The sequence below is a fragment of the Planococcus citri genome, chromosome 3, assembly GCF_950023065.1.
Source record: "Planococcus citri chromosome 3, ihPlaCitr1.1, whole genome shotgun sequence".
Classification (NCBI taxonomy): domain Eukaryota; kingdom Metazoa; phylum Arthropoda; class Insecta; order Hemiptera; family Pseudococcidae; genus Planococcus; species Planococcus citri.
In genome coordinates, this window is record NC_088679.1 from 57696089 (window position 1) to 57715619 (window position 19531).

The following is a 19531-nucleotide window of genomic DNA, read 5'->3' on the forward strand; positions in this document are numbered from 1 at the left end:
TAACAAAAAGGGAGAATTTTAGTCGTCCCCGGACAAAATACGAGTAACAAGCGTTTTGCTAAAAATTATAATAATCTGAACGATCATTATAGGTATGGTTGGATTTTTTTTTGGTACCCTTACGAGCGAGCTTGTGTTTCATTTTTAACAATAATTTTCACGAGATTATGAAGGTACAAGGCAGTTAAATTGAACTCAAGTTAAACTTGGGAAAAAATTAATGTCGGAGATTGGACGTGTAATGTGATCCTGTTTATGAGAAGATTACTTCCCCCCCCCCCTTTCCCACCAATAAACAAAATCCAAGAGATGCTACTATTGCCACTGAGAACAACAACCGCAATGTGTTTACTTAATCTAAAAGAATTGTAATCTTGTTAAGTTTGTATTATTGCCTATGAAATAAAAAAGACGCTTTTGTTGATGAATAAGGTTGATGTTTTTTCAATTAAATTATTGATATTTTTCTCTAAATGCACTGTTATAAAAAATTTAATTTCTCGCAGATTTGAATTACCTGCACCTGCAGGTCTGCAGAAAGCACACTTTTCTTATTCCATTGCAATGTTGCAGGAATATGAAAACAAAGGGGTGTTCAGTAAGGCCAGATTGATAAAATAAGGCATTGCCTTCAAGTTGATCACAAAGCAGTAAGTACAACTTATTACTTCACTTCTTCTTCTTAATTTCTCTCTTATTTTTTATTCTTTTTTTTTTTATAGGAGTTGTCAAGAATAAGAACTCATTGAAATTTTAGATGACACAGACTTTACAAGGATTGGGTGGAATGTGGCCCTTTCAAATTAGCAACCAACAAAGGTTTCAAAATTTGAGTCCTAAATACCAGTAAGAGCAACACCACCTCTACAGAATACCTCAGGGTGTAAGTATGCTGAATTGTTATCAGATATTCTGATAGCATTATGAAACTTTAGAGTTTTATTAATTCTTCATTCAATATAAAAATTTTGAAAGAAATGCCGTTTAAATGTTGTGCACTGAACTAAACTGCAATGGCAACCATAACAATGGGCCAAAAGTATTGGTATTCAAATTTCCTAAAAAACAAGATGTAAAACTTGAATGGATTTGCTTCTTAAAAAGGAAGGAGTTTCTTCCAAGTTAAAATAATCACACTATCAAAATTTATCAACTTTTAGGTATGTGAAGGGCATTTTAAACAAAAAGAAATTGGTTGTGATCCCTGCATAGGAAGAGTAACCCTTCAACAGGGGGCAGTGTCATCAATTCTCCCTGATTGTCCCACATACTTTTATCCAGCACACCAACACAATGGTAATGAGAAAGTAGAGATGTCATGAAAAACAAACAAAACTTACAAATCACACTCACTAACAGTATGAGCACATTTTGCTGAATAAGACAAGAAAAGTAATAATTTCTCATAGCAATATTGATGATGTAAAAGTAGTCATGAAAGAAAGGAAAAAATGTGCATGACTAAATAAAAAATAAATTCACCATTTCTGCTACCAGCACTCCAGTATATAATACTCCATAAATGATTCAAATAGTGGAAAAATTCAAAAAGTAAGTAATTTCAAAAAATTCAATAATATTGGTAATTTCTACAGAAATAGGATGTTTTAAAAATGTTTATTGTAATAAGGAATATAAAATGTGTAATTGTTTACTTAGGGGTAACACGTGCCAGGTTTTTATTACACTAACATAATTCTTCTACACCCTGAGTGTTTACTGAATAATAGGTTGTTATCACTGTACAACAATTTGGCAATACAGGCCAATGTGTGTTAGAGGGACCATATTTATCATTCCCTATGTTGCTAAATTGTTTCAGAGGGATAACAGCTTATTATTCAGTAAACACTCCGGTGGTAGAAGAATTATGTTGGAGTAAAAAAAAAACTGGTTCATTATCCCTACTTGTAGATGACCATCAACAAAAATAAATCAAACCCACACACGACAAATGCTAAGAACTTAAGATGAAACCTCACAGAGGATTGAGGAATGAAAGATTCAATGAACTAAAATATACATTAGTAGGTACTCATTCAAGTTGCAGTACATTAAAATGAAGGAACAGAAGCGGAAAATTGGCATAAACTGTTGGAAGTTGAAAAATGTGGATTTGTACTAAGAGAGACGATGAAGGCACAAAAAAAAAATACCATCACAACACAATTGTGTTTTCCTTATTACAAAAAAATATTACCTAGTGAAAAAAATCAAACCACTCGAAATACATATTATTATTCCATTTGTAATGTCAACACATCAGCACATAATTGACATTTTAAAACCATGTAATATTAATTTGAAGAATAAAGCATAGCATTAAAAAAGTTGACAAGTTTTACCTGGCCAAACAACGTCAATCCTCGAACTTTTCCGGTAACATTAACAAAGGTAGCGTTATCACCAACCACGCAGCAACTGGCCCTGTGAAAAATAAACATGATTGATAAATGGATATGTTTGCTGATTTCCTTCAATGAAACTATCATTTTATTCAAGGTGGGAAGGACATTTTGTGGTTTTGTTCCAAAGTGTTATTATTTGGAAATTAAATGTTGCATAGAAAACGAAGCATTTCCTTTCCTCCTTGTCCCAAATAAAAAGTGTATTTTTTCAGTTATACAAATAGTGAAATAGCTGATGGCGGAGGTGAAAATGGAAAACCTGTAGCACTAACAAACTGCAGAAAGCACTCACTTGTGAATGTTAGCAAAAAACGAGGTACCTAATAATAAAGCAGACTTATTTAAAAAAGGGTATCCTTTCCTACTTCCATTCTCTGGAAAATTATGCAGCTTCACATGAAGAGAAGAATGTCAGCAAAGTACCACAAGAAATGGTTCTCAACAAAACCACATCATCAGTGCACCACAACATAGTGCAATCACGTTCAACTGATTTGCAACAGTCATGAAGTTATGTAACTAACTTTGAAAAGTCAATACTAATGTACCATGTGTGTCGACTTTGAAAGAGCGGAAAAATTTAGTTCATTAAAAGAGCATACGTCACCCAGATAAGCCAAATCTCAAAATCAAATTTGGAGACTTTTGGTTTTGTGGCCTGTTTTTTCGAGAGATATATACTATCATTATTCAAAAATACCTACCTTATGGGATGATTTTAAATCGTTATTTTTACTCATTGCAGAACTCGCCGTAACATCACTTGCGTTATTTTTAAACAATATAAAAAACTTGCGAGTTGATTTTAATCAAGTATGTAGTTTCAAGTTTAAATTTTCAAGTTGAATGCGTAAGTAAGTATATTTATTAATTGTACACAAAAATAGTTTGTACCTACATTAATGATGAAAATTTGAAAATCAATTGATAAACTGAAGTGAACCCTCCGAACTGATTTCCGCCATTTTTGAGCTGATCTCAAGAACACCTACCAAAAGTTGACTTTTATCCAGCAATTACAAATCGTTCCAGAAAGTGTTGTAAATCAACTTTGGTACTTCAAAATTGAACTTATTTGCCATAAAGTTTGAATTTTCGAGTCAATTAGGGTAGGTGAATCGCAAATTTGAGGAGATGAGGTTGAAAAGTGTACTTTCTTTACAACTTGAAAATTTTCAAATTGAAAAAAAAAACGAAATTGTCAACTTTGGCTGAAAGCTCTTGATGAGCTTAAAAATTGTGACAATCGATTTGGGTGTTTGACTTCCGAAGGTAGGAGAAGTTTTGAGTAGTTTGTTGCAAAAATTGGCGATTTGGATTTTATCCGGAAAGTCGAGAGTTGATCACAACGCCTCTTGGAGCAATTTAAAGTTGCTGGAGAAAAACCTTTTGGTAGAGGTTTCAGATCGACTGTAAAATTGTGGAAATTGATTCGAGGGCTCGACAACAAGTTTTAAATTCTTTTCTATTTTTTTTTACTTTTTTTTTTTGGTAGAAAATTAATGTACTTAACTATAGTGTATTGAAAGGCGATTTCCGCCATTTTCAAAAATTTGCGAAAAATCGAGTTCAACAGCTGTACATGTGATTCTGTGGTCAGCGTGAACTGATCTTTCAGTGTGCCGTAGTTGAAACAACCAGCGGTTTTAACCACTAAAGAGCTCATGAGCAATGCGATGCTAAAAAGCAATATTTTGACTGGCCGATAAAACTGATTGGAATACAATACAACCTCGTCAGGCAATACCAATATGTCAGAATCTACGAACACAACCAGACAAAATTCTATTTCCTTAACAACTTTTTAACAATAGCTGATGGGCTATTATACGTATATTACTTTTAATAAGTAGGTAATTAGTTACATACATCATCAGTTGATTTCTGATTTTTTTTCAGGATGTTTCTTGGTGAAAACATTCTTTTTCGTATTTTGATTTCGTTTTTAGAAATGTGGTATGTTTTTATTTTAAATACCCTCGCCGCTGAATTGATTGAAAGCAATTTTGATTCGTCTTGAACTCTTCTGGAGTCTTCAGTTGGAATGCCCACACAATTTTACCAAATAAAGTTGAAAAGCTAAACTTCACTCTGCACCCTATAATTTCAAAATGCTGGATCGTCTGGAGGGGGTTTCAAGCTGTTATAGTATGAATCCTCCAACAAAATTTTAGAAATAATTACAGTTTTATAAAAATGAAAAAAAAAAGAAGAAAAGAATCCTGACTTGAAGCTGTCTTTCAAGATGGTTTCAAGTAGTTCACTTTGACAATACAGTTTTTCTATCAGTGATTAATTATTGCGATTTATTCCAGAGTGTACAGAAAAAAGGTACAAAGATGGATTCCCAAAGGGGGTATTTGAGAGCCGGGTGAAATTGTGGCTTCACGCTGGATACGAAAAAAATAGTTCATCATCCAAAAAAAAAATGAAGAACATTCTCCCACTACCTCCTCACCATCGCCAACTTCGTTCAGTCCAACGAGTGATTCTGTCAGAACCTCATCTATCATTGTCAGCACCTCATCTGTCAGCCCATCAAAAACTGGTTCGGAATCGTGGCAATATTTTGTGTATTTTTTAGTCAGTAGAAAGTAGAACTGTACCCTAAAGCTTTAATAATAGGAGTAGGGGAGCTTGAAGAGGATTCGAATTTCGTTTTTTAGGCCATTTTGTCGAAAATACGGTATTTTACCATTATTTATTCAAATTCATAGGTTTTAAGAATTTTTATGGTTCGTTTTAAGTACCTAATAAAAAGATCGAAAATCAATAAGTAGTTTTTTACTATAAACACATACAATTAGGTAGGTATACTCTCTAAATTTGAAACAGTCAAATTTCACTGCTTCGCAGTCACGACATTTTGCCTTTTTAAAAGCAGTAGTTTTTGACTGCAAAACAGTGAAAAATCTACTGAATTGGTCAGTAAAAAATCATTCTAACTGACCAATTCAGTAGATTTTCTACTGTTTTGCAGTCAAAAGCTACTGCTTTTAAAAAGGCAACATGTCGTGATGCTAACAAGGGAGCTACCCAAGGTCTGACACGCGGATCGAAAAAATTTTTTCACAGGCGGATAGAGCATCAAAAAATATGTTATGAGCCAAAATTTTAGCTGCTGAAGTTGACAGGGGGAGAAACCACGGGGGTTTGAATATCGAAAAATCACAAAAATATGCTGGAAAAAGTATAAAAATTGAAATCATTCGGCACCCTGTTCGCTTCAGCAGCTAATTTTTTGGCCACGATCTCCCATCGATATATGACGACTTATGGTGGACAAGTCGCTGCGATCTGCGTGTCAGACCTTGGGGGTGAATTTTTCCCCGCCCCCTAATTTTGGGCGAAACTTTCGAAAGAAAATCTGGGGCATGTGATATATCAAATTGTATGTTTTTGGTGACGCTGAATACGAATATGACGTCAGATTTTTGATTGGACCTCATCCACGGCCCCCAGCCCCTCCCCAAAGGGGGTAAAAGTTCGAAAAAGTGTTTTGTTCGTGCGACACATGAAATAGTATGTTTTCTGTGATTCTGAATACGAATATGACGTCAGATTTTTGATTGGACCCCATCCACGGCCCCCAGTACCTCCCCAAAGGGGATGAAAGTTCGAAAAAGTGTTTTGTTCGTGCGACACATGAAATAGTATGTTTTCTGTGACGCTGAATACGAATATAGCGTCAGATTTTTGATTGGACAAGTCGCTGCGATCCGTGTGTAACACCTTGAGGATAAATTTTTCACTTATTAAAAAGAATTTAAAAAATGGAAAATCAAAATAACTCGTCACCCTATTTGCTTTGCAGCTATTTTTTTTTTTACCATGAACCATCGTCATCGATATATGATGTCCAAGGGTGGACAAGCCGCCTGGATTCGCTTGTGATACCCGAGGAATGATATTTTTACTTGTTTAAGAGGTACTAATATCCCCTTCGGAGAGGTGCTGGGGGCCGTGAATGGGGTCCAATCAAAAATCTGACGTCATATTCGTATTCAGCGTCACAGAAAACATACTATTTCATGTGTCGCACGAACAAAACACTTTTTCGAACTTTTACCCCCTTTGGGGAGGGGCTGGGGGCCGTGGATGAGGTCCAATCAAAAATCTGACGTCATATTCGTATTCAGCGTCACCAAAAACATACAATTTGATATATCACATGCCCCAGATTTTCTTTCGAAAGTTTCGCCCAAAATTAGGGGGCGGGGAAAAATTCACCCCCAAGGTCTGACACGCAGATCGCGGCGACTTGTCCACCATAAGTCGTCATATATCGATGGGAGATCGTGGCCAAAAAATTAGCTGCTGAAGCGAACAGGGTGCCGAATTATTTCAATTTTTATACTTTTTCCAGCATATTTTTGCGTATTTTTGTGATTTTTCGATATTCAAACCCCCGTGGTTTCTCCCCCTGTCAACTTCAGCAGCTAAAATTTTGGCTCATAACATATTTTTTGATGCTCTATCCGCCTGTGAAAAATTTTTTTCGATCCGCGTGTCAGACCTTGGGTAGCTCCCTTGTAAGCAGTGAAATTTGACTGTTAATTTAGAGAGTAAGTAATATTTTATCCTTATTACTATCAAGAAATAAAAATTAATTGTTGCTTCTGCCAAAACAGCAATTTCTGACTAGCATTATGATAACGCAAAATGACAGTCAGATTTCATCAATTTTGTGCCAACTGGGAAAACTACAGTTTCTTTACTGTTTATGGCGAATAATGTTCCAATTTAGGTGCAAATTTGCCAAATGGTTACCTTTTGATAAATTCGTGCTCTGAAAAATGTTTCTTATCAAATAGTTTGCATAAATTATGCAAAAACATCAAACGCTATCATTTCTGAAACTGCGAAAATACTTTGAAATTCAGTGGTGCCAATTTTTCTTCCATTATTGCGAATTTTAAGCAATAATGATTGAAAAACTGGCACCGCTGCATTCTAGAATATTTTCTTAGTATCAGAAATGTGGTTTTTGATTTTCTTGCATAGGTACATAATTAATGCGGAATATTTGAGAAAAAAATTTTCAGAACACGAATTTACCAAAAAATAAGCGATTTGCAAATTTTTAACGTTCAGGAGAACCCTAAAAGGGGTCTTAGATTTTGATGGAAATGGCCCAGTTCGATGCAGAATCTCAAATATCATCTTTGGGAAATGGGCAATTGTTCTTGAAATAGGTTGGGTAGGGGCTATAAAGCAAAAAGATCGCGATTTTCTCGAAAATGCCCCTTCTTTCAGGACCCATTTCTCTTTTCCAGGAGCACCTCTGGAGCTAAAGTTTTTCTGGATAACTTTCAACTCAAAATGAAGGTCTCTGCCGAATTCGGTCGAAATTCTTTGGCAATTTTTTTCGCGATACATCCTGATGTAAACTTAAAAAACTACAACCTAAAAGAGAATTTCAAAACGCACCAATACATATCATTACCAAAGCATAACTTTAGACGATATGAGGCGACGATTCACGAACCATACCTACCTTTTCTTCAAATTCATTCATCGACTCGCAAAAGACAAACAAAGTATAAAATTCAAGTTCGAACAGTTTAAAAGTAATCACCAAATCGAAACAACACACGACGAGTTTAACAAGATTACTCGCAGCTTTGGTTTCACATTCCACTGGGGGGGTGAAAAATGATTTGTATGTAAATTTTTCCACACACGTTCTCGCACAGGAAAAAAGACAAGAAAATCCTACAAAAGAAAACCCACTTCGGAATTCTTGTTAAAGTACAGGGTGATTCGGATAAGACCTGAAAAATTAAAACCACGTATTCTACTCATCAATAGGAGTAAAAAATGTTATATACACCATGGACCAAAACCTCTTCATTTCGGAGTTATTGACCTTTAAAGGGGGCCAGCTGTTTTCTTAAAATTGGCCATTTCGGCGTCTCTATTGAAAATTTTTGGGGGCTAGGTGGTGGAAACAGTGAAGTGAGATCTCAGAAACGTAGAGTATCATTCTTTTTGGTTTTGGTCCATAACTTGATGTTTTGGAGTCAGAAATGTGTTTTCTTAGATGAAAAACAATGAAAACTTGAAGTTAAATTAAATTATTTCGAATTTTATTAATTAATGCGGTAGTACTTCTCATTCAACACACATTAAACTTTAATTTCTCTTTTTTGGTCCATTGGATGCTGAGTAATCAAATTTTTCAATTTTGACAAACTTTCTAATTTTTCATAAACTAATGTTTTTGAAGGTTTCATGTACTCAATTTTCAATTTTAAATACTTTTATTGAAAAAAAAAATGTTATTCCTCAATAAAACATGATTTATCTCAACCAATATGCTCACTTTGGCAACATCGCAAAATTTGTCACCGTAAATTACGATTTCGTTTCCTAAAAACAATAGAAATTGCTGGCTGGCAAATGATTACACTTCAAATCAAAGTAGGAGAGCGTAACTACAGAACACTTTTTGATAACGCTTTTTGACAACACTTTCTTCGAATTTCGTGTTTTTTTTTTTAAGTTGCAAAAATGGTTAATTACTCATTTGAAGAATTGGCAAATATGCATTTTGTGTACGGTTTGTGCGATGGTAATGCACTTCAGGCAAAGGAAACATACGCTATTAGGTATCCAGGATTAAGGTGTCCAACAAGTGCCACTTTTTCAAATTTACACATCCGACTGCGAGAAAATGGTCAACTTTTGCCGAAGACCAGAAACAGAGCAGATCAGATAGGTCCAGGCTTGGAGCATCAAATTTTGGCCGAGGTTCAAAATCGGCCTCAGCTGAGTGCTAGAAGACTTGCAGTAGATTTGGGTACGTCATCAAAAAAAGTTTTAAAAGTTCTGCATCGTCATGAGTATCATCCCTATCATTTCCAGCGTGTACAAAATCTACATGAAGCCGACTACCAAAATAGGTATGAATTTTGTAATTGGGTACTAGACCGAATCTCTCCTATTTCATTAGCGAGGAACATTTTATTCACTGACGAGGCAGGATTTACTCGCGAAGGTATTTTCAATATCCATAATAATCATACTTGGGCCACTGAAAATCCTCATGATGTACATATCGGCGATTTCCAAAATCAATTTCGTATAAATGTTTGGGCTGGAATCATAAATAACCACGTCATAGGGCCTTATCGAATTGATGGAACTATGAATGGGCAAAAATATCTGGAGATGTTGGAGGATGAACTTCCTGTGATGTTGGAGGATGTTCCATGGGGTATCCGACAAGGAATGTACTACCAGCATGACGGTGCACCATGCCATTTTTCAGTTATCGTAAGGAATTACTTGGATCAGACATTCCCTAATAGATGGATCGGACGCGGAGGTCCCATTTCCTGGCCTGCTCGAAGTCCTGACTTGACGAGTATGGACTTTTATTTATGGGGCCACGTTAAAAATTTAGTTTATGACTCAGCAGGACCTCTAAATAATATTGAAGAGCTGTGGGGTCGCATAACTGCAGCTTTCAATATCATTAAACAAAACCAGGACGTTTTATCCAAAATACCGCGAAATTTTGTGAAACGGACCCAGGCATGCATTCACGCTGGAGGAGGTCATTTTGAACAAAATTTACGAAATCATTTTTAATTAAATTTTTGTTTTCTTCAATTTTTCTGCTGTTATTTAATTACGAGTACGTCTTGTTTATTAAAATAATCCATTTATTGTTATGTTTCTGTATTTCTTAATAAAATAATAAAATTTGTTTTCTAAACCACCTATCGCAAAATCTCTAATTTAAGAGGTAAAAAATTTGAGAATTAAATTGTAGTTACGCTTCCCTGATTTGAGCTTTGTAACAATGCGTAACACATTAGACAAAACGTAAATGCGGTGTTGCCATTTTTTACACAACTTTAATTGCGAATATCTCATTAAGGGTTGGTTTTCCAAAATTTTTGCAAAGGAAATTTTTTCTCAATTTGACGAGTAGAATATGTGGTTTTAATTTTTCAGGTCTTATCCGAATCACCCTGTATATAAAAATAACACACGAATGTACAAAGATTACTTCAGCGATTAAAAAGCACACAAAAGAGGCAGCAGGCATTCGGGTGGAATACAATGAAAGTTTACGATAAACTTGATCTTGTTTTCCAATTGTTATACAATGTAACAATTTTACTAACAAACCATCAACTTACTTATACGAGTATCACTTACAAACACGCGTTCTTTATTTCTAAACGTTTCTGCGTCGCTCACAAACCCCTTAGTTCACGATTTACTCCTCGTATTTCGCGTATAATAAAAAACAAATCCTCCAGTATTCGTTCTCGTCTCATACACGACGAAAGTTGAAGGAAAAACACACCGAAAATACACGAGCAGCTAGCACTTTCATACGTACTATAAACGTGACGTATTCTTTTCGAAATTGGCGTTCTTCATTTTCAAACTTGTGAATACCTACAACTTTGTAGGGGGAAAAATTTTAAATTACCGAGTTTATAAGGATGATGTTCATTTAAGTAATTTCAACAGAAATTTCATATCTTTGTTCTTTTCTCTAGATATCTTTTAAATTACATCCCACTTTTTACTTTCGAGTTCAACGTCCTCTTAACTAATTAACGCAATATCTGCAGGTCCACTAGGCTTTGTTTGTAGATTACCAAAGTACAAAATTATTTTCAATTTTTTTTTTTCAACGAACGTATTTTTTTTTTCAATTAGGTAGGTAAAGTACGTATATTCTCTTTTGGTGTTTGTGTATTTTTTTATATGTAGTTTGAAAAAAAAAAACTTATCGTATAGAGTAAATTTCTACTCGGTTTTATGACAGAAGCAAAGAACGCGCGTGACCTCAAATTTCGTTCTCATACAAGTTTACTTTTGCTGTCTCTCTTTCACAACTTCATTAATAGTAAAAGAATATCTCATATTTTTACTCGTCCTATACGTTTACGTTACTTGGAAGTAATTTTTTTAAAATACCTTTTCTATAACTCGCATGTAAGTAATTATGTAAAAAAGATATTTTATTCATATTATTTTTACCTCTCGACCTATCTTTTACCTTGTACCGTAAAAGACACGATTCAAAAAATGTTATAATAACCAACGTAATACAGATTCTCGTAGCCATGATAAAGATAAATTGTAAGTATATTTAACGTTGAAATTTTTCAAAAAATCGTTGCTTTATATTGCAAAGCTGATGGTACAAAATTTCATTTTTCGTCGAGTCAAAGAATTTTTTTATGACTGCTTTGAAAATTTTCAGGCCCAGTTTCGAAGGGTAAGGTTATGTGGAAAGCTGAAGTCTTTAAAGTTGAGGTCAGAGTAGAAAAAAATTATTCAATGCATAAATCTTAGTTTCGCTGGCCTTTTTGACTTATGCATTGAAATTCATGAATGAAAATCAAGGAATAACTTTGACCTTACACTTTACAGAGGTTTATTGAAGAAAAGGGGTTATATGCCCCAGAAATTTTTTGAAACCGTAAAAATTACTAGCTCAAGTCAAAGATTTTTAAACTCAAAAATTAAAGAAGTATTTGGATGTGAAAGTCCTGAAATGGTCTCATGGACGCAGGACTTTCGAGAGCCAATGCAAGTCCAGGGCAAATATAATTTGGCCCCATTTCTAGGGACGAAACTATAGAGATTTTTTATGAGGAGGGGGGAGACTGGGGATTCAACTGAAAATTTGACGACTGATAGAGGGGGAAAATACCAATTTTGCTGATAGATATCAATATATCATATTCATATAGCTGATAAAATTTTTAATTTTCTATTTTGGATTTTTGAGGACTCAAATGTGATTTTTTTGATTTTTTTGGGGAAGTTGAGGACAGGCTCGAACGAAGCGAGGGAAAAACTTTTGAAAATTGGTACTTTGAGAGATAAAAACGATGTTTTTTCATGTAAGGAATTTATTTTTTGGCTTTTGAAATTCTAAAATTTGGAAGATTTTTTAAAAGGATGTCAATTTTGAAAAAGAAAAAGAGATCAAGGCCAAGTGAGGGCGAAATCTCTTGAAACTTTGTATCTCAAGAGGTCACAAGCCACCAGACACAGAAGATGAAAATAGCCTATTAAGAGGATAAGTTACATTTCCTGATGTACTCGTATTTGTTTTTGTGAACGTGATTCATGGCTCATAAATCAGGAATCACGAACAACAGCAGAAAAAACCATTAGAATCACGAAAAAAAGAAAAAATGATTCGAATCATCCCCAATTCCTCAACGCTGATTTTTGCACGTTTTGTAATCGTATTATGACTTTTTTGATCCTAGATGGTACCAAAAACTGAATGAAACTTGAGCCCTGAAGAAAAATGTTGATCCTGTGATACCCAAATTGGAAGGTTCAAGGGGCTTACATTTTTTCAAATCACGAAAATTCGTCTATCTTGAAAATATCTCTGAATTATTGAACTTTGAGTCGACTAAAAAAGGGACAGAGAGGGAGGACTTGGATGCAATTTACAATTCAAAATATGTAGGTAGGTAGTTAGGTACTTATTATTGAAGAATACGAACTCTCAAATGTTCTTGAAATGTTTGGGAAACACGATGTGTGGACCGAAAATGACGAAATCAAGTTTTGCAAATCCAATACTGCGAAAAAATTGTCTCCTGGAGAGAACATCGAAATAAAAAAAGATCATTCTGATAAAAAAATATCTATCTTCCAATCGCGTAGGAACCGTCATCCAATTTTGGAAAAAATACAACACATTTTTACGACCGGACACCAAAGATTGCAGCTTTCGTTTGATTGCCTACTAACTATTCTAGTCCATGGTAGAAAAAAATATTTCATTTGTTTTCAATAACTAATTTTTTATTTGTACTATTTTTAAGTGATTATTTTCAGAATCTCCTGATCTGAAGATGCTTTCAATGGCAGCTAGTAGTACCAAACTTTTGCTTTTATTAGGTAGAAGCATTCAGTTCTCCGTAGTTTTTATTTTCATCACTGACCAATAATCATTTGGTATTCTTCCTGTTGGAAATATTCAATAACTTGATTCAGGATCAATTCGATGGAAAATATTCATTCTTATACGTTATTTCGAAATTGTGCGAGAACAATCCAGTACGTCAGGATTAATCCTAAAAACTGAGAAATTTTATCAACTTTAATGAACACTATCACTTGAATACGAGTAGGATCATTTTAGCCCCCAAAATACAAACCGATTGCATCATTTTCATGTCAATCAACAAAAATCCATTCGCAGTTAGGCAAATACGTCTAGCATGAAGCTTCATACTGAATATTCTTAGCTGGAAATCGAAAATGAGAGAATTTTTAGATAATTTCTTCTGATTTGATTTCTCTAATTTCCTAAACGTTTACCAATTTCATCGTAGACTGATCCAAATTTGCTTTATGGAATAATTTCATTTTCTCTATGCAAACTTTGGTCCTTTCAGCCTGTGAAAAAAATCCGAAATGAAATTTACCAAAGTTATCGAGTATGAAATTAAAAAAATCAAATTACCTCTTTATTTATCAAAGTGCCAGTCCATCCACTGTAGATAATAACGAGCAAAAAAATCACCAATTTGGAAACCTCGTTTAAAATTTGAGCATTCACATTGATAGGATGATTACGAGCATCTGTTATGAACATCAGTAAGGTTATCGTATGGACGATATTGTACGGCCAATAGAATAAGGTATTTATTCCGAAGCATTTGCTCATATCAATGGTCAAATTTCCCGTTTCCCAGTGTTTCTTTTCTAATACGATCAATTTATTCAAATCGATATTTCTGGAACAGTTGAAAATTCGTTCAGCGAACCTTGATGCGTGATTTTAAAATAGGTACATATTTAAAATTGTAGGTACGTTACCCTTCGTTAATCATATTATCTATTTCACGATTAATATCCTCGAAAGTTTTGCCAATCGTATGACATAAAGTCATAATCAGACAATCCAACGATATCACACCAATGTGACGATAGCAGTGAATGCCAACTATCCACAATGGTGCTTCTTTCCATTTCGCGATGTAACTAAATATACCGACGCTTTGAAAAAATAAAAACAAGTATAGAGTACTCTTATGTAAATTTCTCTCTGAAAGTAAATTGTAAAGTTGCTCTCCTCTACCAATGCAGCGCAGCTTCAGCGGAAAACAATACAAAATTGATATCAAAGGAACTATAGTAGGATGTATATTGATGATCACTTTTTCTACCAGTTGAAGGCAAAAATTTGCTTGAAAACACGTTTCCAGTTGCGAATTGGCGTACTTGACGATTTTTTTGTAATGAATGCTTAAAATGTAGTAATTCGCTACGAAAAGGATTACGCAAAATGAGACTCCTACGTAACTCAGTTTGTATACCGTACCTGGAAAAAATATTTCAATTTGTGTTTCAAAATTAAAATAGAAAATGATAAGTTTGAATATTAAATCATACTGCGTGATTACATTTCTCCGTAACTTCTTTCTTTCGGACTTTATTATTCTTCTGATCAACTTTGGTAATTGGTAAAACACCGGTTACAAAACAAACTGCGCGTAATACGCGAAAAAACCAAAACAACGATGTAGTCATCGCTTTCGAATTGAAATATATTTTTTTCAAGTTTGTCTTCCTCGTATTTGAAACATATCTAGAAAATAAATAGAGCTGTGATTGACGTAACTTACGCCAAAATCGATATTGCAATTCAATTTACTAAATTGCACGTTTATTTCGCAGGATACCTACACTATTATTAGAAAAAGACAAGTATACCATTCCTCAGCCACTTTGCCTATACCCGTTTGATACCATCAACAAATGCCTGAGTAGCGGGAGGATGAAGAAATAGTTGATTTAAATAAGTGATTTTTTTCAGACATCAGATTTACTCATCTTCGAATAAAATAGGTATAAATTCATAAATTAGGTAATTTTAAAATTTGTATTTTTTTTTTCAGAAATGTTGAGGCTCACTTTTCATTTACTTTTCGGTACTTCGAAGACAAAATGCCCAATAATACTCATTTAAAAATTTTCAAGGCAATAAACTCTCCTTCCCAACTCTCCAGTTCACCACAGGTAGGTTGTTCGTATCTAAATTTCAATAAAATTCAAATACCTACCTAATTAGGTACTTTGATTTTTCAGTTTAAAAATTCTTGAAATTCAGAAAATTTTTATCACTAAAAAGAATGGGGCACGTGAACCTCCCAAAATGAGTCTCATTAGATCGAAATGATTCTCCGATGTCCACTTCACACGGATATTCAGATTTTAAGATTAAAAAATTTAACACGAGGCCAACATTTTCTAAGACATGAATTTTTTCCCATTTTGGTCTAAATTTTGAAGGGCCCAGCTCCCCTTTAACAACACATTCGGGTCCCAAATGGATTTCTAATGAAGCAAGTACACATTTAATTTCAGATTTTAAAGTAAAACAGCCTTCTCCTGGCTCCTTTAATACACAATACTGAGGAGGGAAAAAAACGTTTTTACCATCCTATTAGAAAAGAAATTTGGTTTGAATTATCCCATTTTTGACCTTTCGAGTCAAATGGTGATGGTTTCAAACTCTTCTCCTAGAGCCTGCAGCTATAATTTTTGGATTCTCCACTCTCGAAAAAACATTGTAGGCAGGATGAAAATGAAATTCAGCAAAAGTAAACTCGCATTCACCATCTCTGTGACCCCTTTTATCAAGTTGGGCACACATTATCAAATTCTTTTAATTTCAATTCAAATCCAAAATTTTCTCCAGCGATTATTTTTGAAAAAAAATCTAAAATTGAGCCTTTTCTGTCAATTTGATCAAAGACCATAGACACCTGAGAGGGGTGAAATGGCCCACGAGAACTTTCGAGTTGATATTTGCATTTTGCATGGAAGATAGAAGGTGGTTAGTATCGAGAAACCTACGTGAGGAAGGTTTCATACCCTCAGCCCTTCCCGTTTTGAGGACCCTCCCCCCTTTCCAAAATATATAACGATAAAAAAATGTTATCAGCCCCATGTGAATCGATTTTTCAAATTTTATAGTATGCTGTAGACTTCCATCAGAGGTATTCCCGTACAAATTTTCATCCCCTCTCCCTCCCCTCATATTTAGCCCTCAAAATGGCGGTTTCAACTTATTTCATGCTTTTTAACAATGGAAATTTTTAGGTTAATTTTAGAAATACGTTTTTTTCATGCATTTTTGAACCCTAAACATTATTTTGGGTCCCCGACAGGTTTCTTCAATTATTGAAAAAAACCTGTCTCATAAATGAATAGGGTGTCGTTTCCGCAAGATTCGATACCGCTGAGAGCATGAATTTGACGCCAGATTTTCTGCTACACTCATCTAGCTCCCTCCAGAGACTTCAACGCTTCACGACAATTTTTACTATTTTTGAAAATAAACGAAGTTAGTAGCTTTGTTCTTTCACTGCTCGGAGCAGCTAGCAGCTTTGAGTACACTCCGAGCAGAAGTTATTGTTCTTTTCACAAAATTTCTACTCTGAGCAGCGCTTCGGAGTAAGTAACTTTTTTGCATTTTCATTTAGGTGGTTTATTCCATTCAGTTTTTGGGCAATAAATTATTTTTATGTTCTAATTTTAAATTGTGCATTTTGCAAGTTATTTACAACGGCTTCCTGCAGTACAGGTGAAATATAGGTTAAATTATTCACGCAACAAATGATGTGGTGATTATTCGATGCGGAGGTGAATTGGCAATCGCATAAGTTGATTATAACCATCAATTCACATGTAATTCTCATCAATTTCTTCACATTATACCTTAGGGTGTGATATACACACAGTTCGCAGAGATGAAATTCCAAACGAACCAACTGACATTACGCCTATGGAACCTGGCGGACCCTGAATTACCATAAGAAATATACTGTATTCCAATACCAGTACTCCTGCTGCTGCAGTGTCTGTGTCTGGTCATCATGCTGCAGGTTTTGTTCAGCAGATCCAGATGGATGATGATGAGCCTAAGAGCAAAATGAAGTGGACGGACGAGCTAACTAAATTATTAATTTTTGAATATGGAGTGAATACTGACAAAATTCCGATGAGAAAAAAACTCTATAAAAAAATCGCCGAAAGGTTTCTACAGGAAGGCCACGAAATATCAGTGGAGACCATAGAGATCAAATTTAGGGCTTTGGAAAAAGCATTCAAAATGGTGAAACTGAGGGCGAACCATACCGGAGGTGGTGCCATCACTTTCAAATACTTTGAGTAAGTCTTTGCTTTTTATCATTCCAGAGCTAATTACCAGGCTATTTTTTTGGAATTAATTTTTTTTATTGATTTCATTGTAGTTTAATGCAAAAGTTACTTGAAAAAACCCAAGCAGTAAATCCTCCAAAAATGATATTCCCAATACAGTAACTACTTCAGAAATATAATATATTGAGTATCTATACAATAGAACCATTTTATCTTTCTAATATATATTTTTTTCAAGCAGTGCTAAACAAGCAGAGGATGATCCAGACATTCCAGGTACTCCTGATGGTGAAAGTCCAAATGAAAATGGAACAAAATCGGTAACTGGAAAGGCAACCACTCCAAATCAGCGTACAACTGCACAAGTGTTGGATAAATGTGTAATTTTGTTCAATGACAATCGTAAAGAATGGAAATGTTTCGAGGATAAAATCTTCACTCAATACAAGGAGAATTCTGAAAAAACAGAACTATACTATGCTGAAAAGTTGAAGATTTTCCAAGAACTGGTGAATAAATGGTGAAGTTTTAACGAAGTGGAAGGTTCCTGGGCATATCAAAGTTATGCAAAGTGCAAAGTGTGTCTCATTTACTCAAGTTCCATCAGCGCCCTTAGCATTAGGGGGGCCACCAAAAGAGATGGAAAAAAGTGTAGGTATAGTGTTCAGTAAGTGGTGAAATACATTTACTATTAAAGTATAAATTTTTTATCATAGGCTCTCTGACCAAGGTGTTGAGGTCTATGACTGTAAATATTGGAGAAAGACATAAATTCAACATATGTTCTTAATTATTTGTACTTAATTTACCTATCCCCTACTGACAAGAAAAAACGTGGTTAGACGCATAAAAATGAGACTGCGTTTTTTGCTGCATTTAGGCCTGGTGTAATCACATAAACGCAGTGCATATTGCATAATTGCTTTTATGAAAGACCCCCTGGAGTGTGAGATGGCATAAACGCAGTGCGGATGGGCGGATGCAGTAAAAAAACATGGTCTACTTCAACAAAACCAATTTCAGGTAGAACTGTCAACGGGATATAATGGACAAATATTTCAATGTAAAAAAAATGGCCAAAGTTAAAGCAGACTTTTTGAATGCAGAATCCAAAAAGTTGGCTTCATATACACCAATTTCAATATTATCCATTATATGTATATGGTCAATAGGTAGAACAGAGTAACAGCAGATTTGAAACAATGGAGCAGATTTGAAAAAACTTGGTTGTAAAATGCAAATATCTGTCAATACCCTATCAAAGAAAATAAGGTTGATACATATAGGAAGGTAGTGTATTATCGGAATATTGCAGAAATGATTGCGTTTTCACAACACATACGGTTACAAAACGCATTCCCTGAAACTTGATTTCAGAAAACCAGTATATGCATGGTTATGCGCATGCGCTTTAAGTACCTATCAAGTGGAAGGGATACACTGTAGCAGTGGCGCGTGGCGGTTACTTGTTACTTAGTTTCACGAGTTTCACATTATTGAGTGAGTTTTGAATAAATTGTGTTTCTTGTGTCATGCGTTCGTGTATTTTTCTGTTCCATCTGTCTGATCACATACCAGCGCTTGTGAATTAATCAAATTTAAAGGAAAGTTTCACGAGTTTCATGTTATTGAGTTGGTTTTAAATAATTGTATTTTCTTGTGTCGTGCTTTTGTGTATTTTTCTGTTCCATCTGCCTGATCACTGTGTCCTAATCCCGCTCTTGTGAATTAATCAAATTTGAAGGAAAAAGTAAGTTGATCTACAATATGTATAGAATGTTTCTCATGTATTGCTGTATAGTGTATGTTTAATCTAGAAACAAAAATACTGAACTTTTTTTTCACTGTTAAACAATGATCAACTTTCATATTCAGACTTGTGGTTAAATCAAAGCAAAAAACGCGACAGTTTGTAGCCCACTGTGTAGTGCATGCTTACAGCCAGG

General features: G+C 34.6%; 1 protein-coding gene across 5 annotated transcripts in view; it reads right to left on the reverse strand.

Moving 5' to 3' along the window:
* LOC135841343 (dipeptidase 1-like) overlaps positions 1-19531 on the reverse strand; it is a 705386-nt gene that overhangs the window by 55582 nt on the left and 630273 nt on the right. For all 5 annotated transcript variants that reach the window (XM_065358264.1, XM_065358262.1, XM_065358263.1 and 2 more), the window contains one exon: positions 2346-2427. In XM_065358264.1, the coding sequence (XP_065214336.1) occupies positions 2346-2427 (82 nt within the window). The remainder of the gene's footprint in view (positions 1-2345; positions 2428-19531) is intronic.